The sequence below is a fragment of the Mytilus californianus genome, unplaced genomic scaffold (assembly GCF_021869535.1).
Source record: "Mytilus californianus isolate M0D057914Y unplaced genomic scaffold, xbMytCali1.0.p SCAF_6, whole genome shotgun sequence".
NCBI lineage: Eukaryota > Metazoa > Mollusca > Bivalvia > Mytilida > Mytilidae > Mytilus > Mytilus californianus.
Window position 1 is genome coordinate 65,055,766 of NW_026262712.1, and position 19,282 is coordinate 65,075,047.

The 19,282-nt window shown below is 32.0% G+C and overlaps 1 protein-coding gene and 1 long non-coding RNA gene across 2 annotated transcripts; one reads left to right on the plus strand and one right to left on the minus strand.

Annotated features, from left to right (window-relative positions):
* Positions 1-394: 394 nt before the first annotated feature.
* On the minus strand, positions 395-14,324 carry LOC127704668 (uncharacterized). Its single transcript, XM_052208807.1, has 7 exons — positions 13,939-14,324; positions 11,750-12,478; positions 10,754-10,859; positions 6,269-6,444; positions 5,267-5,419; positions 2,659-2,787; positions 395-926 (listed from the first exon to the last, which is right to left on the minus strand). Exons 2-7 carry the CDS (start codon positions 12,469-12,471, stop codon positions 815-817), a joined length of 1,398 nt encoding a protein of 465 aa, XP_052064767.1. The 5' UTR covers positions 12,472-12,478; positions 13,939-14,324; the 3' UTR covers positions 395-814.
* Positions 14,325-15,617: 1,293 nt separating this feature from the next.
* LOC127704439 (uncharacterized) lies at positions 15,618-17,467 on the plus strand. The gene is made up of 2 exons (XR_007983276.1): positions 15,618-15,681; positions 16,366-17,467. It is a non-coding gene; the product is annotated as an uncharacterized LOC127704439 (long non-coding RNA).
* Positions 17,468-19,282: the final 1,815 nt, after the last annotated feature.

A 19,282-nucleotide genomic window follows, 5' to 3' on the forward strand; every position in this document is an offset into this window, starting at 1 on the left:
TGGATGTCAAGATATTTATTTTGTCAGCCTTTGACTCTGCATCTGTGTTTATGAATGCACAGATGTAGCATTATTGACATTAAATAAATAATTAATTAAACAGTACATAATTAAGATGAGAATAGAGCAGATTTTTATCATGAGAAAAACATTGTCAGTTTAGGTGAATCCCAAAACCTTAAATCTGGAACAACAAACTAATTTATTTTTAAATTAAAAGGGAGCTAACTTTGACCAATTTCAACAACAGAATAAACAAAATTAATTTAATAGTTCGTGTTCATTCAAAACAATATTGAGCTAAAATAACAACCTACTTTTACTAATGGATAAGGTCTGAAAAATCAGCTAAATAATTTTGACTGTTACTTAAAGAAGGAAGTAAAGAACAAAGTCTTAAAATATTTTTTTTATTGTCCATTAATCAACATCAAATCCACAATTATCATGTCCTAACTAACCAGTGAGCCTCCATAATAACATGGTGAAATCCATGATTGATTCATACTTTAAAACAAAATTAATACAACTAGTATTTCTGAAATAGTAGTTTTATTGCGATATCAAAATTTGAATTGTATAAGTAATGAATAACCTTCAGTTTAAAGCTTTAATTCGTTGGCAAATATCAGACTGAGTATAACTTTATTTATGACTGTCCAATTGATGGCAGCAACTTTCAACTACAGTACTGTTTTTCACTACATCTATGATTCGGAAATATTGAAAGAGAATTACGGATGACCCCATAATAAGAATGTCTATCACAGATCATTATCACAATTTTTTTTTCACCAAACATGTTATAATATATTCATATAAATCTCTCTTTTCTAAGAGTCAATATCCAATCATTCATAAACAGCTTTAATTCTTCTGATGCTTCAGGAACCTTGTCTTTATTTTCATCTATATAATTCTTTAACCTTAAAAGAAAAATTAATAAAGCATTAATCCTAAATTTTACATAGGGCTTACAAAGACCAACAACTAAACTCATACAGGACTTCTAATGATTAAATGATCTATGCATATTTAAACAAGTCGGTGACATGTGAAAATTATCTTAATCTGACGGTTACATCCAAAACCTACAAAATAATAAAAAAAAAATTTAAATCAAAAGGGAGATTACTTCTACCAATCAAGAGAGATTTCACAATTTTTGTCGAGCCTGCGACTTTTGTCGCAGAAAGCTCGACATAGGGAAAGTGATCCGGCGGCGGCGTTAACTAACTTCTTAAAAGCTTTATATTTTAGAAGGTGGAAGATCTGGATGCTTCATACTTTGTATATGGATGCCTCATGTTACGAAGTTTCTGTCAGTCACATGTCCAATGTCCTTGACCTCATTTTCATGGTTCAGTGACTACTTGAAAAAAAAGTTAAGATTTTTTGTAATGTTAAATTCTCTCTTATTATAAGTAATAGGAAAACTATATTTGGTATGTGCGTACCTTGCAAGGTCCTCATGCCCGTCCGACAGTTTTCACTTGACCTCAACCTCATTTCATGGATCAGTGAACAAGGTTAAGTTTTGGTGGTCAAGTCCATATCTCAGATACTATAAGCAATAGGTCTAGTATATTCGGTGTATGGAAGGACTGTAAGGTGTACATGTCCAACTGGCAGGTGTCATCTGACCTTGACCTCATTTTCATGGTTCAGTGGTAATAGTTAAGTTTTTGTGTTTTGGTCTGTTTTTCTTATACTGTATGCAATAGGTCTACTATATTTGGTGTATGGAATGATTGTAAGGTGTACATGTCTAGCTGGCAGGTGTCATCTGACCTTGACCTCATTTTCATGGTTCAGTGGTCAAAGTTAAGTTTTTGAGTTTTGGTCTTTTTTTCTAATACTATATGCAATAGTTCAACTATATTTGGTGTATGGAAATATTTTATGATCTATATGTCAGTCATGCAGGTTTTATTTGACCGTGACCTCATTTTCAAGGTTCATTGCTCAATGTTAAGTTTTTGTGTTTTGGTCTGTTTTTCTTAAACTATAAGCAATAGGTCAACTATATTTGTTGTATGGAAGAATTGTTAGCTGTACATGCCTGCCTAGCATGGTTCATCTGACCTTGACCTCATTTTCATGGTTCATTGGTCAATGTTTAGTTTACTAGGTTAATGTTTAGTTTATGTGACAGTTGTAATAAAGCTTTATATTTAGGACTATCAACATAGTATCAATGACTAGTAAAGAAGGCGAGACATTTCAGCGTGTGCACTCTTGTAATATTGGTAAAAGTGAGTTTATGTTTCGATTTCCAAAAAAAATCCCATTTGTCAAACTAGACCAATAGAAAATAAATGTTATGTTCTGAAAATTGCTTTCTGCCAAAAATCTGTAAACTAACTTAATTAGCAGATACTGTATTTCGTGTATAGCCCTTTTCAGTCGATTTCGAGGCAATTTATGTTTTCACGGTTTTCATAATTTTTTTGATGTATTTATATAAAGGATGGACCCAAATGTTACATATTTGTGCCAATTTATATTTGCTTTATTTTTCTACTCTCAAAAGTCATATAAATGATTGTTGCAAAAATTTGTTGGTTTACAGTACCTGTATTCTGTTGGGATAGAAAGAAAACAAATTGTGATTTTTTTCACTGAACTTAAAAAAAACTACTTTAAAAATACAATTACCTATTGATTTCATCTAGAACAAATTGTATTGGTGGTATATTTTCCATTGACTTAAGTGACATTAGTAGATTTCTCTCTGGTGATTCCTTTAATCTGAAAACTTGAAGATCTTCTTTATCAACAACATTCCTAAAAATGACAAGAATAGAAAGAAATTCAGATCTTCATCACACATTTTACATATACATAAACAATATACTTATTAGTAACCCCTAAAAAAAACACTATCCCTTTAAAGGTCCAGATTTGTTGCAGGAAGCCTTTTTTTCGGAAACTCCATTAAATATATTTAAAACGGGTATTATCAAAAAACTAAATACTTATATATGCTGTAATGCAGCCAACTGAATCTTCTCATTACAAATTATGTACCAGGAATCAGTTCAATATCTACAACAATGGCTGAATACGAGCAAGTAAACTTGCATTTGTAAATTAAAGACAGACAGCAAATCTTTTATAAGGACTAACAATGGAGAACCTTTATTTTCATGAAGACAAATAGGCAAAATGGTCCAAGGACACAGTTATCGTCCTTAGGTTTTCGTTGTCTACAAATATAGTCCCTAGTGTGAACAGTGTATAACTTGCATTTTTTTTTTATACACTTTTCCAATTTATTTCTTAATATTTTATGCATGAAATATTAAGTAAGGGGATGAAATTACATGTTAAAAAAATTTGGGTGCTGAATCTTTATGTTAAGTAGTGATTTGGTCCAGTTAAAAAAGGTCAAAAATTAGAATGTCTGAAGCTGTCAAACTGAATTTTAGCCCCCCTTAACACAGAATTGTCAATATTTTGAGTTAGAGCTGGTAGAAGTTTCTATAATTTTGATATTATTTGTATCAATAGTAGTACACTACACTGTAAAAATCTTTTTGAGATAGAGCAGGTGCGATTTTTTTAATTTGAATTTATTGTCTAAAAGAAATGCACTACGAAATAAGTGTGTTCTCATGCCAAAGGAGTAGGTCCGGTAAGGGCCGATTTTGGCCTCAAAATTCAAGTTCATCTGATGAAAGATTTTTTACACTTTTCAAACACTTAAGTGTCTACTTAAGTCGATTCAATCAGTTTCTGTGAAAGATTTGAACTGATTAAGTCATTAAAGACGCTCAAATTCAAGCTTAAATATGAAAAATCTATCAAATATGCCATAATATGTCACTTTTCAGATGGTTTTTGTCAAAAATGAAAGTGGCCACATCTGTGTTCATTCTTAACCTTTATATATGTTATGTATTATCATCAAATACAACTTACATTTAAATATTAAGAATGAACACAAATGCGGCCACTTCCATTTCAGACGGAAACCGTCTAAAAATTAACCAAAATGCTAAAATTTCGAATATTTCAGTAATTTAGCATGACTTAATGATGCTAGTACCCGATACATGTGCATTGTATTGTCAAAAACAGCCCATATTTATGTAACAGAAGTATTCTTCTTTCCAATAAATAGCTAAAAACTTACATTTTAACAATTTTGTAAAACTGCTATATTTTGAGGCCAAAAAGGGGTCTTACTGGGCCTACTCCTTTAGGTCATGATCTGAAAACAGTGACTATACAATTAAAACCCCAATTCCAGATTGAAAACAGAGTAAATAACACTTTCATTTAAAAAAAATTTTGTGTTTAATTGCAATAATTAGGTCCAATGTATGTCAACCATAATGAAACTCAAACATAATCTTTAACTATTAAATCACTATACATCATGTATTATAAGCCAAATATCAACTCATTGTCTGCAATGACAACAGAAAATGGAGAAGAAAACTGTTGTTTTAACTTAACTTTCTTAGTCGAATGACTATAATAAGTTCAAAACTTCAAGCTGACTCAAAAAAAATAAAACAAGAGCAAAACTTATATGTGAAATTTGTCTCATCATTATTAAATTTTATACCAAATATCAGCTTAATATCTACAACTATTAATGGCCAAAAACAGAGACGAAAACTGTAAGGCTGTAATTTGTAAAGTTGGTTGGTTCTTATGTCATTGAAGTATACCCAATGTCTTCTTTTATATATATTGATTCACAAAAAGTTGATTACTGAAAAATTCCGAAATTATTGTGGTTTTTATTATTGCAAAAAATGTGACAGGGTAGTAATCGCAATAAATTAAACTCGCATTTGGTCTAAAATGACAAAATTGCAATAATAAATGCTTGCAATAATTTTAGAATTTACAGTATCCTTTATACTGACTGACATCAAACCAAAAATACAACATTTAACAAAGATGCCACAATCAAGCTTAAGATACTAATAAAGTACTCATTTAACCTGTACATTAGCTTTAAATTCAAATATATATACCAGTATATTCAACATACACTCAAATCTGCATATAAAATTCACCTCTAAGAGTAGATCAAACTTACTTTATAAGAGAGGTGCCCTTTGAATTGATGTTCAAAATGATTAAAGGTTTTATAATACTGCAGATGGACAAGAAGGTGACATGACAAGAATGGTTTTCACTCAAAAGAGGTGAACTTTACAGAATGTTTGACTGTATAAGGGGACATAATTCAGAAATGTGAGCAGTGTTTATAGTGAAAAAAGATGGAATGAAGCTGGAAACTTACTTTGCATTCTGTAAGAGCCTAATGATTATGTATGCCAATTTTGATTGTCTTTCAGTCATCTGAAGATCATATGGCTTATCTTTAGTCCATTTCTCAAATAATTTAAGTCCTTTATTACCTAAAGCATCTCTTAAATATTTATCTAGACATAAACTGAAACAAAAAGTCAAATAGAAACAACTTGTTATGTGTAAATAAAAATAAAATGTACTAGAATTACAAATAAAAAGTATTCATACATTGTCACTATCTTTTCATAAGAAAATAAAAACAATTTCTAGAAATTGAATGTACGATCACTGAACAATATGGGCAAAGCCTGCTGATAAACTTTAACAACGTAAAATAAAGGCTTACTATAGTTAATAACAAAACGGTATGTATTTTGTTGAAGGCTTTCTGTGGTTTACATCCTCGTCCTTTGCTCATTGGAGGAAAATGTCTCATTTGCAAACATAAACCACATTAATATTCCCTTATTATTATACATCAAAATTTTTTACAGACATTTCCTCTTGTTATATTACATTCAATTTCTTTCTTGCTCTAAGAATTTCATAATATAGAATAGCACTTTGCCATTCTTGTAAAACTGCTGAGATGAAACACTCCCATGTCACAGTATTACTTTTCGTTTTTTAAATCAGGCCGTTGGTCTACTTGTTTCACCTTTTGTTATGTCAGGGTTATTTATAGCTTACTATACTGTATAGGTTTTGCTCATTGTTGAAGGCTGCACAGTGACCTATAGATGCATAAATCCCATCGTTTGGTTTCTGGTGGAGAGTTGTCTCATTGGCAATCATACCACTACTCCTTATTTTAGTTAGAACTTAAAATTTAATTTGAAGGCTCTAAAATCCAGTGGCAGTCAAAGACTAAACCATAAATGTGAAAGCTACATATTTAAGTATAGCATTCAACAAATAATGCACATTGCCAGGATGGCATATTCATATTTGTTCCTGTATATCTCCCAGGAACCAAGGAGCTGTTGCATACCTGTTTAAAAATAAATGCCTTTTCAATAAAAGTTGTTTGATAGTTTCAGAAGAAGCAACATATGATGATTCTTGTAAAAATAAAGTCTCTACACATCTATGGTCTCCTGCCAATAGTAACTCTCCATATCTGTAAACTTCATGTACTGTATAATCTAAAGCCTCCCTCTCACTACTCTGTAAAATGTTGATAAAATATCTAAACAAGTAACCTTGTATGCTTATAAATAGGATACATTGTACTAATATTTTTAGTGTGAATATTTTTGAGTTACCATTGACATCCTAAAAGACAATTGTATCAAACAATTTTCCAAGCTTAAAAATGAAAACCATATTAAGCATGTTAAAACTTCTGCAATTTCTAATGACTTGCATATCATATACATGTATTGTATAATTTTAAATTCTGCTTTTAAAGTTAAGGACCAACATATGAGGTTCCATTTCAACATAATAAAAGAACAGAGTTCCAATGTCCCCCGTGTTGCAAATATTTTATCTATCCAAGGTACAAGGGCAATAACTGATCTTTAAAACTTTTTATTATTAATATCTTAAGAGAAATGAAGGCTTCAGAGCAAATGCAATGTGATTTCCATTATAATTTATATTTCCAAAGGGCATTATTCATTAATAAAATGCTCCGCAGGGCGCAGCTTGATACGACCGCAGAGGTCGAACCCTGAACAGTTGGGGGAAGTATGGACACAACATTCAAGCTTGATACAGCTTTGGATTTGGATTGTGATTAAATATTTGACACAGCATAGGTTTCTAACACAGATTGAATGTGGTCTAAGAACTTAAAAATTTTAAATTGGACATTCACCTATTATGGTCCAATATCCAAAATCTAAATACATGGTTAGATTCAGCATATCAAAGAACCCCATGAATTCAATTTTTGATGAAATCAAACAAAGTTTAATTTTGGACCCTTTTGACCACAATGTGGACAAAGTTGATAACGGGGCCCAAAAATCAAAAATCTAAATACATGGTTAGATTCAGCATATCAAAGAACCCCATATATTCAATTTTTGTTGAAATCAAACAAAGTTTAATTTTGGACCCCGATTTGGACCAACTTGAAAACTGGGCCCACAATTAAAAATCTAAATACATGTTTAGATTCAGCATATCAAAGAACCCTAAGAATTCAATTTTTGTTAAAATCAAACTAAGTTTAATTTTGGACCCTTTGGACCTTAATGTAGACCAATTTGAAAACGGAACCAAAAATTAAGAATCTAAATACACGGTTAGATTGGGCATATCAAAGAACCCCAATAATTCAATTTTTGATGAAATCAAACAAAGTTTAATTTTGGACCCTTTTGACCTCAATGTGGACAAAGTTGATAACGGGGCCCAAAAATCAAAAATCTAAATACATGGTTAGATTCAGCATATCAAAGAACCCCATATATTCAATTTTTGTTGAAATTAAACAAAGTTTAATTTTGGACCCCGATTTGGACCAACTTGAAAACTGGGCCCATAATCAAAAATCTAAATACATGTTTAGATTCAGCATATCAAAGAACCCTAAGAATTCAATTTTTGTTAAAATCAAACTAAGTTTAATTTTGGACCCTTTGGACCTTAATGTAGACCAATTTGAAAACGGAACCAAAAATTAAGAATCTAAATAAACGGTTAGATTCGGCATATCAAAGAACCCCAATAATTCAATTTTTGATGAAATCAAACAAAGTTTAATTTTGGACCCTTTTGACCTCAATGTGGACAAAGTTGATAACGGGGCCCAAAAATCAAAAATCTAAATACATGGTTAGATTCAGCATATCAAAGAACCCCATATATTCAATTTTTGTTGAAATCAAACAAAGTTTAATTTTGGACCCCGATTTGGACCAACTTGAAAACTGGGCCCATAATCAAAAATCTAAATACATGTTTAGATTCAGCATATCAAAGAACCCTAAGAATTCAATTTTTGTTAAAATCAAACTAAGTTTAATTTTGGACCCTTTGGACCTTAATGTAGACCAATTTGAAAACGGAACCAAAAATTAAGAATCTAAATACACGGTTAGATTGGGCATATCAAAGAACCCCAATAATTCAATTTTTGATGAAATCAAACAAAGTTTAATTTTGGACCCTTTTGACCTCAATGTGGACAAAGTTGATAACGGGGCCCAAAAATCAAAAATCTAAATACATGGTTTGATTCAGCATATCAAAGAACCCCATATATTCAATTTTTGTTGAAATCAAACAAAGTTTAATTTTGGACCCCGATTTGGACCAACTTGAAAACTGGGCCCATAATCAAAAATCTAAATACATGTTTAGATTCAGCATATCAAAGAACCCTAAGAATTCAATTTTTGTTAAAATCAAACTAAGTTTAATTTTGGACCCTTTGGACCTTAATGTAGACCAATTTGAAAACGGAACCAAAATTTAAGAATCTAAATACACAGTTAGATTCGGCATATCAAAGAACCCCAATAATTCAATTTTTGATGAAATCAAACAAAGTTTAATTTTGGACCCTTTGGACCTCAATGTGGACCAATTTAAAAACGGGGCCCAAAATCCAAAAACTAAATACACGGTTAGATTCAGCATATTAAAGAACCCCATGAAATCAAGAATAAAACCCCATTGAAATTGGTCAAGAAATAAGCAATTTATAGGAAGTATCTTCTTTTGCACAATCCTGTGCTATTAAATATTTCTTGCTATTGTGCAATACTGTACAATTGACAATTTCTTGCTATTGTGCAATATTGTGCTATTGGATATTTCTTGCTATTGCGCAATACTGTGCAATTGAAGATTTCTTGCTATTGCGCAATACTGTGCAATTGAAGATTTCTTGCTATTGTGCAATACTGTGCAATTGAAAATTTCTTGCTATTGCACAATACTTATTATATAATAATTTACACATCCTGTTTGGTGTGTATCTCCTACCATATCATTATTATTTGATTTTAAATATAAATCAGAAATAACCAACTTAAAATGGAAAATTTTTAAAAGAAACAAAAAAGGAAAAAAAGAAAAAAAAGGAAAAAAAAATAAATCCCCCCCCAAAATTTTTTGAACCCCCATTATGATTCATCACCCCCAAACTCAATCCCAGCCTTCCCTTTGTGGTATGGTACCTTGCAGTACAATTTCAGAGAGATCCATACACTTGAACACAAGTTATTGTCTGGAAACTAGAAAAAAATGTGTTTTTTGGCCCCTTCTTGGCCCCAAATTCCTAAACGTTTAGGGTAATTACCCCCAAACTCAAACCCAGCTTTCCCTTTGTGATATGGAACCTTGTAGTACAATTTCAGAAAGATCCATACACTTACACACAAGTTATTGTCATGAAACTAGAAAAATGCTTGTTTTTTGCCCCTTTTTTGGCCCCTAATTCCTAAAATTTGGAGGCAATTACCCCCAAAATCAATCCCAGCATTCCTTTAGTGATATGGAACCTTGTGGTACAATGTCAGAGAGATCCATACACTAACACACAAGTTATGTCTGGAAGTTACAAAAATGCTTATTTTTGGCCCCTTTTTGGTCCCTAATTCCTTTACTGTTATTACCATAACCCCCAAAATCAATCCCAACCTTCCTTTTGTGGTATTGAACCTTGTGGTAAAATTTCATAAAGATCCATTCACTTAAACTAAAGTTAGAGTGCGAAAACCAATGTGTCTTCGGACGACGCCAGACGACGCCGGACGACGACGACGACGACAACGACGACGCCGGACGACGACGACGCCAACGTCATACCAATATACGACCACAAAAAATTTTTTGCGGTCGTATAAAAATTATTGATCGGCACTGATTTTTGAACTTGTCCAAGACATTGCTGATATAAACCTATGATTTAAGTTTCATAATCTGGCAAGAATTGTACACGTGACAGTGCTAACGATGCAATTTTCCATAAAATTAATGTTTCCAAGGGGCATAACTCTTTCAAAAATAATTGATCGGCACTGATTTTCGAACTCGTCTAAGAAATTGATGATATAAACCTATGATATAAGTTTCATAAAAATCTGGCAAGAATTGTACATGTGAGAGCGCTAACAAAACCGGATGGACGGACCCACAGACGGCCGGACGGACGGATGGCCGGCAGGTATTTCCATGTCCCACGCAACACTTTGCACAGGGGACAAAAAAAGAAGATGTGGTATGATTGCCAATGAGACAACTATCCACCAGAGACCAAATGACCTAGAAGTTAGCAACTATAGGTCACTGTATGGCCTTCAAGTTCATTTTTCTGATACAACATGTACAATATCAAAAACCACCTTAAAGTCTTTCCTTTTTTCAAGTATAGCAAAACTCCAGTACTATCAGTGTTTAGTGGTTTTTAAATGTATTTTATCATGTTTATACAGTAAAGTAGTTGTAACTAAACTGAAGAATTTAAGAAACCATGAGGTAATAAAATATTTGACTATCCTATTATTAAATACAATACCTTAACAGTTTGAGGAGGTTGTTTATCAAACCCTAGTAATGACTTTGTATCAGCTTGGTATATAACAAACATGTCCATATCACTTTTCTCTGTATCTAAGTTGTACCTTCAAAGTAAAACATCGTACAATCAGCGCCGTAATGGAAATACAGTTAAACCTGTCTAAACCAACCACCTGAGAGACAAAAGATCTTGTTCAGATTAGACAGGTTTTTGGTTTACACAGGTTAATTTATCATTGATTATTAACTGTATGTCTTGTGTTCACTTTTGAAAGGTTTCTTTATTAAGTCAGGATTCACTTTAGACATGCTCTTTGTTGACCCTTGGTCAATATACTTTTTGGGAGATTTGTTTTTATGTCAATGAACAGTTATGAGGCATCATATTGCCATGAGTTATTTGTTAATTATATTATCCAATATATCACATACAGTCATTATGGTGGAACATTCGTTCATGCTGGAATTAAAACAACATAGAATACCTGTTCCTTAAGTTTACAACAAATACAAGACATGTTCACTCACTCTCACAGAACCAATGAAATTAAAGTAAAACAGAGAAAGGTCTTCAATTATAAATTTATTAACCCTTTCGCATAAGCAAAATGCAATGAAAGATTAATATATTTCTTTAATCATCTACAAAATGTATTAAATCTTAGCATTTAATAAACAATTTTTCATAGTTGTGAAAAAAAAACTGTATAATTTTGTATCACTTTAGAGGGTCCTCATGGGGGGTACCCGGTAATCAAATAATCATTAAATTTTAGTCATTGTAATCAAATAATCATTAAATGTTTGTCCTGGTAATCAATATTTTTTTCTCAAATTGTGGTAATCAAATAATCAAGAAGGGGTCTGGGAATCAAATGATCACATAAAAATACCCTTGTTAATAAAATAATCATAAAGAAATTACCCTAGTAAACAGGTAATCAAGAAAACCATGACAGCCCTCACTTTAATTTAATATTCTTTTAAAATATACCTCTGACTTCCAAAAGGACATGCCAATAAAACTGTTCCTAATTCATTCTCAACCTTCTTTACCAACTGTGACCAATTTTCAATAAAGTTTTCTGTGTTCCTTGCAGGTCTCATGAAGGGTGGTGGTAGTCTGCTTTCATGTAATTTGACCTTTTCTTCCTGTTTCATTTTTAACTTTTTATAATGCTCATCCATTTGTTTACAAAGTTCTTGGCCAGTTTCCTTATCAATTTCATGCCAATTCCTGGCTTTATTTAGTGGCATTTTATCAATACAGTAAAAGTTTGCTGTTTTTTGGAACGGAAGACATTGTTCTCCAAATTGAGACGAATATTCAGTAATCCATTTCAAATTGAAATAAAACCATGGTGACAGATCATCATCCCTTTTCAAATTATTGGTATTCAGCATTTCTTTTCCCACAGCGACATCATCTGATTTCTCTGAATCCTCATCAAATTCTTTATCGCTATTTGCATCAATTTTTGGTTCAGACTGCATCGTAACATATCCATGCCAACCATGGCAATTATTTACACTGAATATTATAATAACAATTGAAGTCTGAAACGCTGATGACAATATTTCTCTAGGCTGAATAGGGGAGGTAACTCTGTCTCTGCAGGCCCATCTGCTGTTGTTGATACAAGTCTGTAGTGATTTTATATTTGCACATTTGGCAATAAAATATCTAATTTTGTCCTTTACTTCCATGACTAACATAGATAGGCTAAATGAGAAAGAAAAAATACCAATACAGTGCTTTTTAATAGTCGCATAAATACAGACATCAGTTTGACACAACAACAGTTACTGTTGAAACAGTTTTACTCAATAAACACACATTCATAATATCAAAAGTCCATTACTCTAGTAATGGACTTCTGATAATATTTAACACATTTGAAAATATGGTGCAATTTAGAACATGTAGAATATAGTAAAGAATAGAGTAAATACAACTATCCACCAACAGTCAGGGGTACTACTTGTACAAGTAATCTTTATTTACTTGAAGAAGTAAATAAAATATACTTATATAAGTTAATTATAATGTTTGAATAATCTCCCCTTAATTTTCTCAAAAATTTACTTGTATAAGTAAATTTTTTTTACAATCCCACAAAAATTCTCAAGTTTTGAGATGTAAAATCATGCCTTTAACAATTTTTCTCAGGTTAGCTCATAATTTTTGATAACAGTTCAATGTTTCATCTCATTATTTCAACAAAGAAACTGATTGCGCAAAGATGTTAAGTATTTGTGAAAGGCCTTCAAAAATTGCTCCTTGGGGGCTTGTAAATGAGCAGTGTTCTGAAGATAACAGACAAATGAGATTTTCATTTTCCATGAAATTACACTTAAATGATTAGTAAAGACATCTGCAAAGGACAGACTTTTATGTTAATTTATAAAGTTTACAGGTAACAATAAAAACGATAAAATTGTAACCAGCAATTTCTGTATGAAATCAGGTCTCTGTCCGGAAATACATTTTGGCAATTAGTTTCGGATGTAACAATAATTATTTAAGAATTGAATGCTTCTTTTTGTAAATTTATTGGGGTGTAAAAGTGTTGACTGAAGTACATATTGTATGAAGCGCGTTCTAAAAATGTGCGCACGGTCAACGCTTTTACAACCCTATAAAATTACTAAAAGAAGCATTCAATACTTATGCTTATAATTACATTTTTTTGCTAGGATCATGAAAACACGATTTCTATCAAGTTTTTCTTTTTTTTACCTGTGCACTTTATTGTGGCACAGGAATCGGAAATTCTATCAAGAAAATTCTGTAAATAATAAAGTCGACCATCAATAGAGCCTAGTAGCTCTATTGAGAGTCGACTTTATTATTTACAGAATTTTATTGATAGAATTTCTGATTCCTGTGATTGTGGAAGCTCGTGTTATCATGAATGTTACATTTCATGTTGAAATGAAGATAAATTTCAGAATGACGCAAGATTGCTGTTAGCCAATCAAAATAACGTATTATAATGAAACATACATGTAATGTAATTATTTCTAATCATATTGATTGTTACTTTTTGCGGGTAATCGTAGCCAGTGCCTCAAAAAAAATCTGTGCAAAGAGCAATAAATTAATTCCAGATGTAATAAAGTAGTGCGAAATGTATAAAAATAAGATTAAAAGTACTCAAATTTTCTACTCTTTATGCTTACAAAAGACGACGTTGTGGTGATATGTTACAAACTTTTAAAATTGTCGGGGGATTTCATTTGTGGTGAAATTATTGGAAGTCTTAGTTTGTACAGGGGAGAGCAACGAGTACCTACGGTCAACTTTCTTCTTCTTTTTCTGTACCTTCCTTCTGCAAATGAGGAACACATCCAAAAGGATTTAAAAATCAAGGCTCATAATACACGGACACAAAATCCACATGGAAAATATGGCTTTTATATATTACACGGGCACAATAAAATTCCTTTTTAAAAGTATTCCACATATCGTCAGATCATATGTTGTTCGTACGTCATATGAATTCGTACTATGCATGTCTTTTCAATGGGAATTGTGACGTCACAATGCATTCTAAATAGCACGAAAACCCATAATACGAGGATAAAATATCACAAAAAACTTCTGCCATAAAGGTATATGTATGTCACAAGTTAATATAATGCTAATATTCAGTTGTAAAAGGTAAAAAATTCAGACTGAAATTTTTAAAAGCAAAATAATTTTTTTCAAATTCGATATATATCACTAGAAAATGAACACCTTTTAACCAATGATGAATAACGAACAAAAAAGTATGTGACACTTTTAATTGTAACAAGCGGCGAATCCAGAATTTTTTAAGGGGTGGAATTCCAGAAAACGAATTATGCATGTATACCGCAATTTATCAAATATAATTGACAGATTGCTTATAGTATCTGATAAACTGACAAAACTATGTAAAATTAACATTGACCAATGAACCATGAAAATGAGGTCAATGTCACATGAACCCTGCCACCCAGACAGTCACCTTATAATCATTCCATACACCAAATATAATTGACATATTGCCTATAGTATGTTTTTAATGTGGTAAAACCACGACAAAATAGCACTGAAAAAAATACCTAGTAAAGATTACTAGTTTGGCTAGTACTTCATTAAAAGTCCCTAGTAGATTACCAAACAACTAATTAGACTAGAATGTTTACTATCGTGGATGAATCGTATTACCAAGCACCAGCTGTGCAACTGATAACAGGATTTCCCGCCGGACGATATCAGATTCGCGTGGCTTCTGTTGTACATGAAGTGATGACCGCAATCAAGAGAAGAATCTGAGTATTTTTGGCCTGATTCGTTGAAAAGCTGTAAGTATTTTAATTAATTTGTGTTTTATTTTATCGTCTTAACTTATTTTACACAAAAAAAGAACCACACCATCTCGCCTTTTCACGTAAAATGTACTACAGAAGATGGTCAAGTTAACCTTGAGAAAAAGCACCAGTGACACGTGGAACAAGCTTGATCTATTTAAGTTAATTTGTTTGATTTCTAAATAAGTCTATCAATGAATATTTCAATCTTATGTGTTATATGCCCCAATTTAATAACAAAGTGTATGAAATGTGCAACAAATTGATCATTATTCAGTAGTCTGACATGGCAGCCGCACCCCATAGCCGGGGCGACATTTTGATGACCTATTTGGGAACGAGATGCGTGATAAAGATCTACAAGATGTAGATTTGGTTATTTTTATTTTAACACCATCTCTTCTTTTTAAATACGAAAACTAATTAATAGTATGATCATTCTAACTTCACCATAGAAAACCGTAACTTAAATCCGAAACGTTTTAAGATTATATAATTAAAGTACGCCTCTGTATGAAATTAATATGGCTGCGCCCATGTAGTGTAAAAACGAACCTACCAAAACTAACAGACAGTCAATACATGGTATATCTTCAATATTTTCATATCAAATATAAAATTGAGAAACATTTAAAAGCACCACATAATATACTTGATGACATACATGCACCATGTTATGATGTAGGTGTACACTTGATTGATTCAAATTTCACACAAGTAATAGCTTTTCTAAAAAGCTAGCCGTCTCTGAGCTGATGAAAATGGAAAGTGTTAAAAATTATAAAAGGCTAATACACTTTTTCCTAATTTACCAATGTTTTTTGGAATAATGTACCCTCAGAAATGTACCAACACTGGATTAGTAGGGGTGATGCCTTAACTTGTTTTTTAATCAAATACGAAAATATTTATAAAAAGTATATTTTAAACATGCCTCTGTGACAAGTTATTGTTTTTGCCAGTATTTTAACTCTCTTTATAGCAGTATAATTGTAGATTGTAATATTAAATCATATATATGACACTTGTTAAAGTCTTACTTGAAATACTATGCATTAAAAAGCTAAAACAGCACATAAATGTACAGTGTATATATATGTCTGACATGATGACTCAGCTATCACACATAAGAAACAAAGTGAAAAATAGTTTTTTGATTACAATGTTTAGTAGATATTGACAGTAGAGTTCTAGTAAATCGATATTAATTAATATTAATAACACGTACATGTACATGTAGTTTTATTATGGATTTTTGTATAATTTCAGGTTCAGAAAAAATCACAGGGGATTATAGATTTAATGAAGCATCGGTCACCAACATGCTAAACTGACAAGAACTTGAAAACCGGCAATTCAGAAGAACAAGCCAAAGAGTAGTATTTCTGTACAAAGTGGTTGAGGATATGGTCCCAGCTATCAAACCTGACAAATTCTTGGTAAAAAGCAATCTTTACCAAAAGGAACATCAAGCCGACACGCTTTTCAGACTTTGAAAGTGATAAACTTGGTTAAGGCTATTGAAACAAAAAACTGTGAAACCGAGCAATTTAAAAACACATTCTTCGTCAAAACTGTGATTCATTGGAGCCAACTGGAAGAAGAGGTAGTGTGCGCCAAGTCAGTTGAGAGCTTCAAAACAGCTCACCAAGGCCGTCAATAGGGGCTCGCTCTCCTGTCAAGTTAAAGCCAGAATTGGTAGCTTCGATGTAACGATGCAGATACATATAGTATGAAAAGTTTTATACATGTATAATAAACATTTATATTTACATCTATTGATGTCTCAGTACAAGTATGATTATTTGTTTTTGTTGTCATCTATGACATATAGTATAAACAAATTTGAGAAAGTGTAATCTGTAGACATGACAGTTCCGCGAAAATGTTAACAAACTTTTGCGTCAACTTATTCATTCATGTAAAAACTGATACAAGCCAATATTAGAATTCAATAGATTTAGACTATAAAATCAGTTCATGATTTGACCCGTTCAAGTTTATTAAGGTCAAAATAAGATTAGATCAAGTTTCATAATGTAAAATGTGAATGTAGTCCTGAGCAAATGGTGAAAATGATTTAGATCCTAGTGCAATATGAGATGGGTGACATGTATTTAGATCCTGGTGCTCTAGAGGGGTGACATTGAATTGGATCTGTTTGCTCAAACTAAAATTTACAGTGCTTTAAAGAAACAAAAAATAAGATGTCATGCTTTATAAAGTTATAAACTGTTACATGTAGGTACAATTTGTATATACTTACTTCTTGACAATTTTTTTTTATTTCTAAGTGTTTAAAAGTAGGACGACATAAAATAATTGATATTAAAGTCTTACTTTGTTTTTTAAATAAATATTATTTGAGGGAGAGTTTATTCATTTTGGTTATGCAGGGGAAACAAGGACCGTGCAATACATGTAACTAGATGGGTTGTTTAACTGATCATTTCGAATTTTATTCGAAATAACTTTAGAATTGTTAACTGAATCTTCTAAATATGAAACATAGTTAATATTGATTAGAGTACAGCTTATAGATATGAATTTAAATGGTTTCTTTGTGGTAAATTGAGGATATAATGTATTTGTTTGTTGTCAGTTTGATACCTTTTTTTTCATAATTGAAATTAACTACTTTGTATTGTCTAATCAAATATATTGTACAGTTCTGATTTAATGAATCTTATTGAAATAAAACATGTAGGAATTATCTTCAAAATTAGTTTGCTGAACTTCACACACTGACAAATTTAGGTACAATGTAGGCAACTGTAAAGCGTTCAGGCCTAATATGGGTAAATTTAAGGAGAATGTGTGAAAGAGAAAACAACAAGAACAAGGAGTGGAAAGAAATGGTTTTGTCTTTATTGATATTCAAGGTCAATTATCACTTCAGAATGCAACAAATTTTTATCTGCATTAATTGGCAAACAAGGAATAAATAAAATTCATTTTGGGGATCGTGTGACCTATTGCTGATGTTTTTGCCTGTTGTCTTTCAGTCATTGTTGTATTTATATCTTTCAAAATTTTTGTCATTCGCATTGTGTTTCCTGAATTGAAAGATCACTAGAGCCCATTTCATAGGAAAAATGTGGTTGATTATACAGTGAAAAATTGAAGCATGACTTGAGGGCCCCCTTTCATGGCAGTAAAAAGTCCCCCTTATAAAAAAATTCTGGATTTAACATTATGAACATGGTACCGGTACATTAGGGAAATAGCTATAAGAAATTGCACTGCTATGTCACTATACATACAAATAAAAAAAAAAGGATTCCTAATCTGTACCATAACTAACTAGGTTAGAAAAAGTACCATATGAGGATGACCTGGTACCTGTACTTATAGCTAGTAAAGTTACTAGCTGAATGAGGTATTCCTACGAGGAAATGTTTGTAGAATTACTTAACGCTAGTAGAATCACTAGTCTTACCATGTATTTGCCACTAGGAAGACCTAGTTATGTTACTAAAAGGTAGTAATATTACTTATTCAGAATAGTAAACTCACCCAGCAGCCTAGCAAAAATTACTAGGGACACATGATGTAATTACTAAGTAGCCTAGTAAATTTACTTTGGAGGCCTAGTATAATTACTAGGAAGGCTAGTAAATATACTTCTGGCCTAGTAATCTCATGGACAGTAAGTTTACTAGTTTACCTAGTAGAGATTACTAGGTATTTTTTTCAGTGAGCATAGACTATGCAAACGAGGTCAAGGTCATATGAAAACTGCCAGACAGACATGTACACCTTACAGGCATTCCATATACACGCCATATAGAGGCCCTATTGCTTGTAGTATCTGAGAAATAGACAAAACCGCAACCTGAAACTAAACATTGTCTACTAAACCATGAACATGAGGTCAAGGTCAGATATAACCTGCCAGTACACCTTACAAACATTCCATACACCAAATATGGTTGGCCTATTGCTTACACAATCCGGCTGATACGGAATTGACCACGTAAATTAAACCGTTATCACTGCCCCATAAAGTGAGGTCGAGGTCAGGTGAAAACTGTCTGACAGACATGTAGACCTTGCAAGGAAGCCATATATATACGAAATATAGTTATATAAGTGAGTATTTAACATGACAAAAAAAACGACATTTATTTTTCTAGCAGTCACTGAACCACCATGAAAATGAGGTTAAGGACAAATTGACATATGA

Excerpts from the sequence above, each read along its gene's own strand:
- LOC127704668 (XM_052208807.1), bottom strand. The coding sequence starts at position 12,471 with ATGTTAGTCATGGAAGTAAAGGACAAAATTAGATATTTTATTGCCAAA. Across the intron at positions 6,445-10,753 it reads AACCTCCTCAAACTGTTAAG|AGTAGTGAGAGGGAGGCTTT; the intron begins GTATTGTATTTA and ends AACATTTTACAG. Across the intron at positions 927-2,658 it reads GTTCTAGATGAAATCAATAG|GTTAAAGAATTATATAGATG; the intron begins GTAATTGTATTT and ends TTTTCTTTTAAG.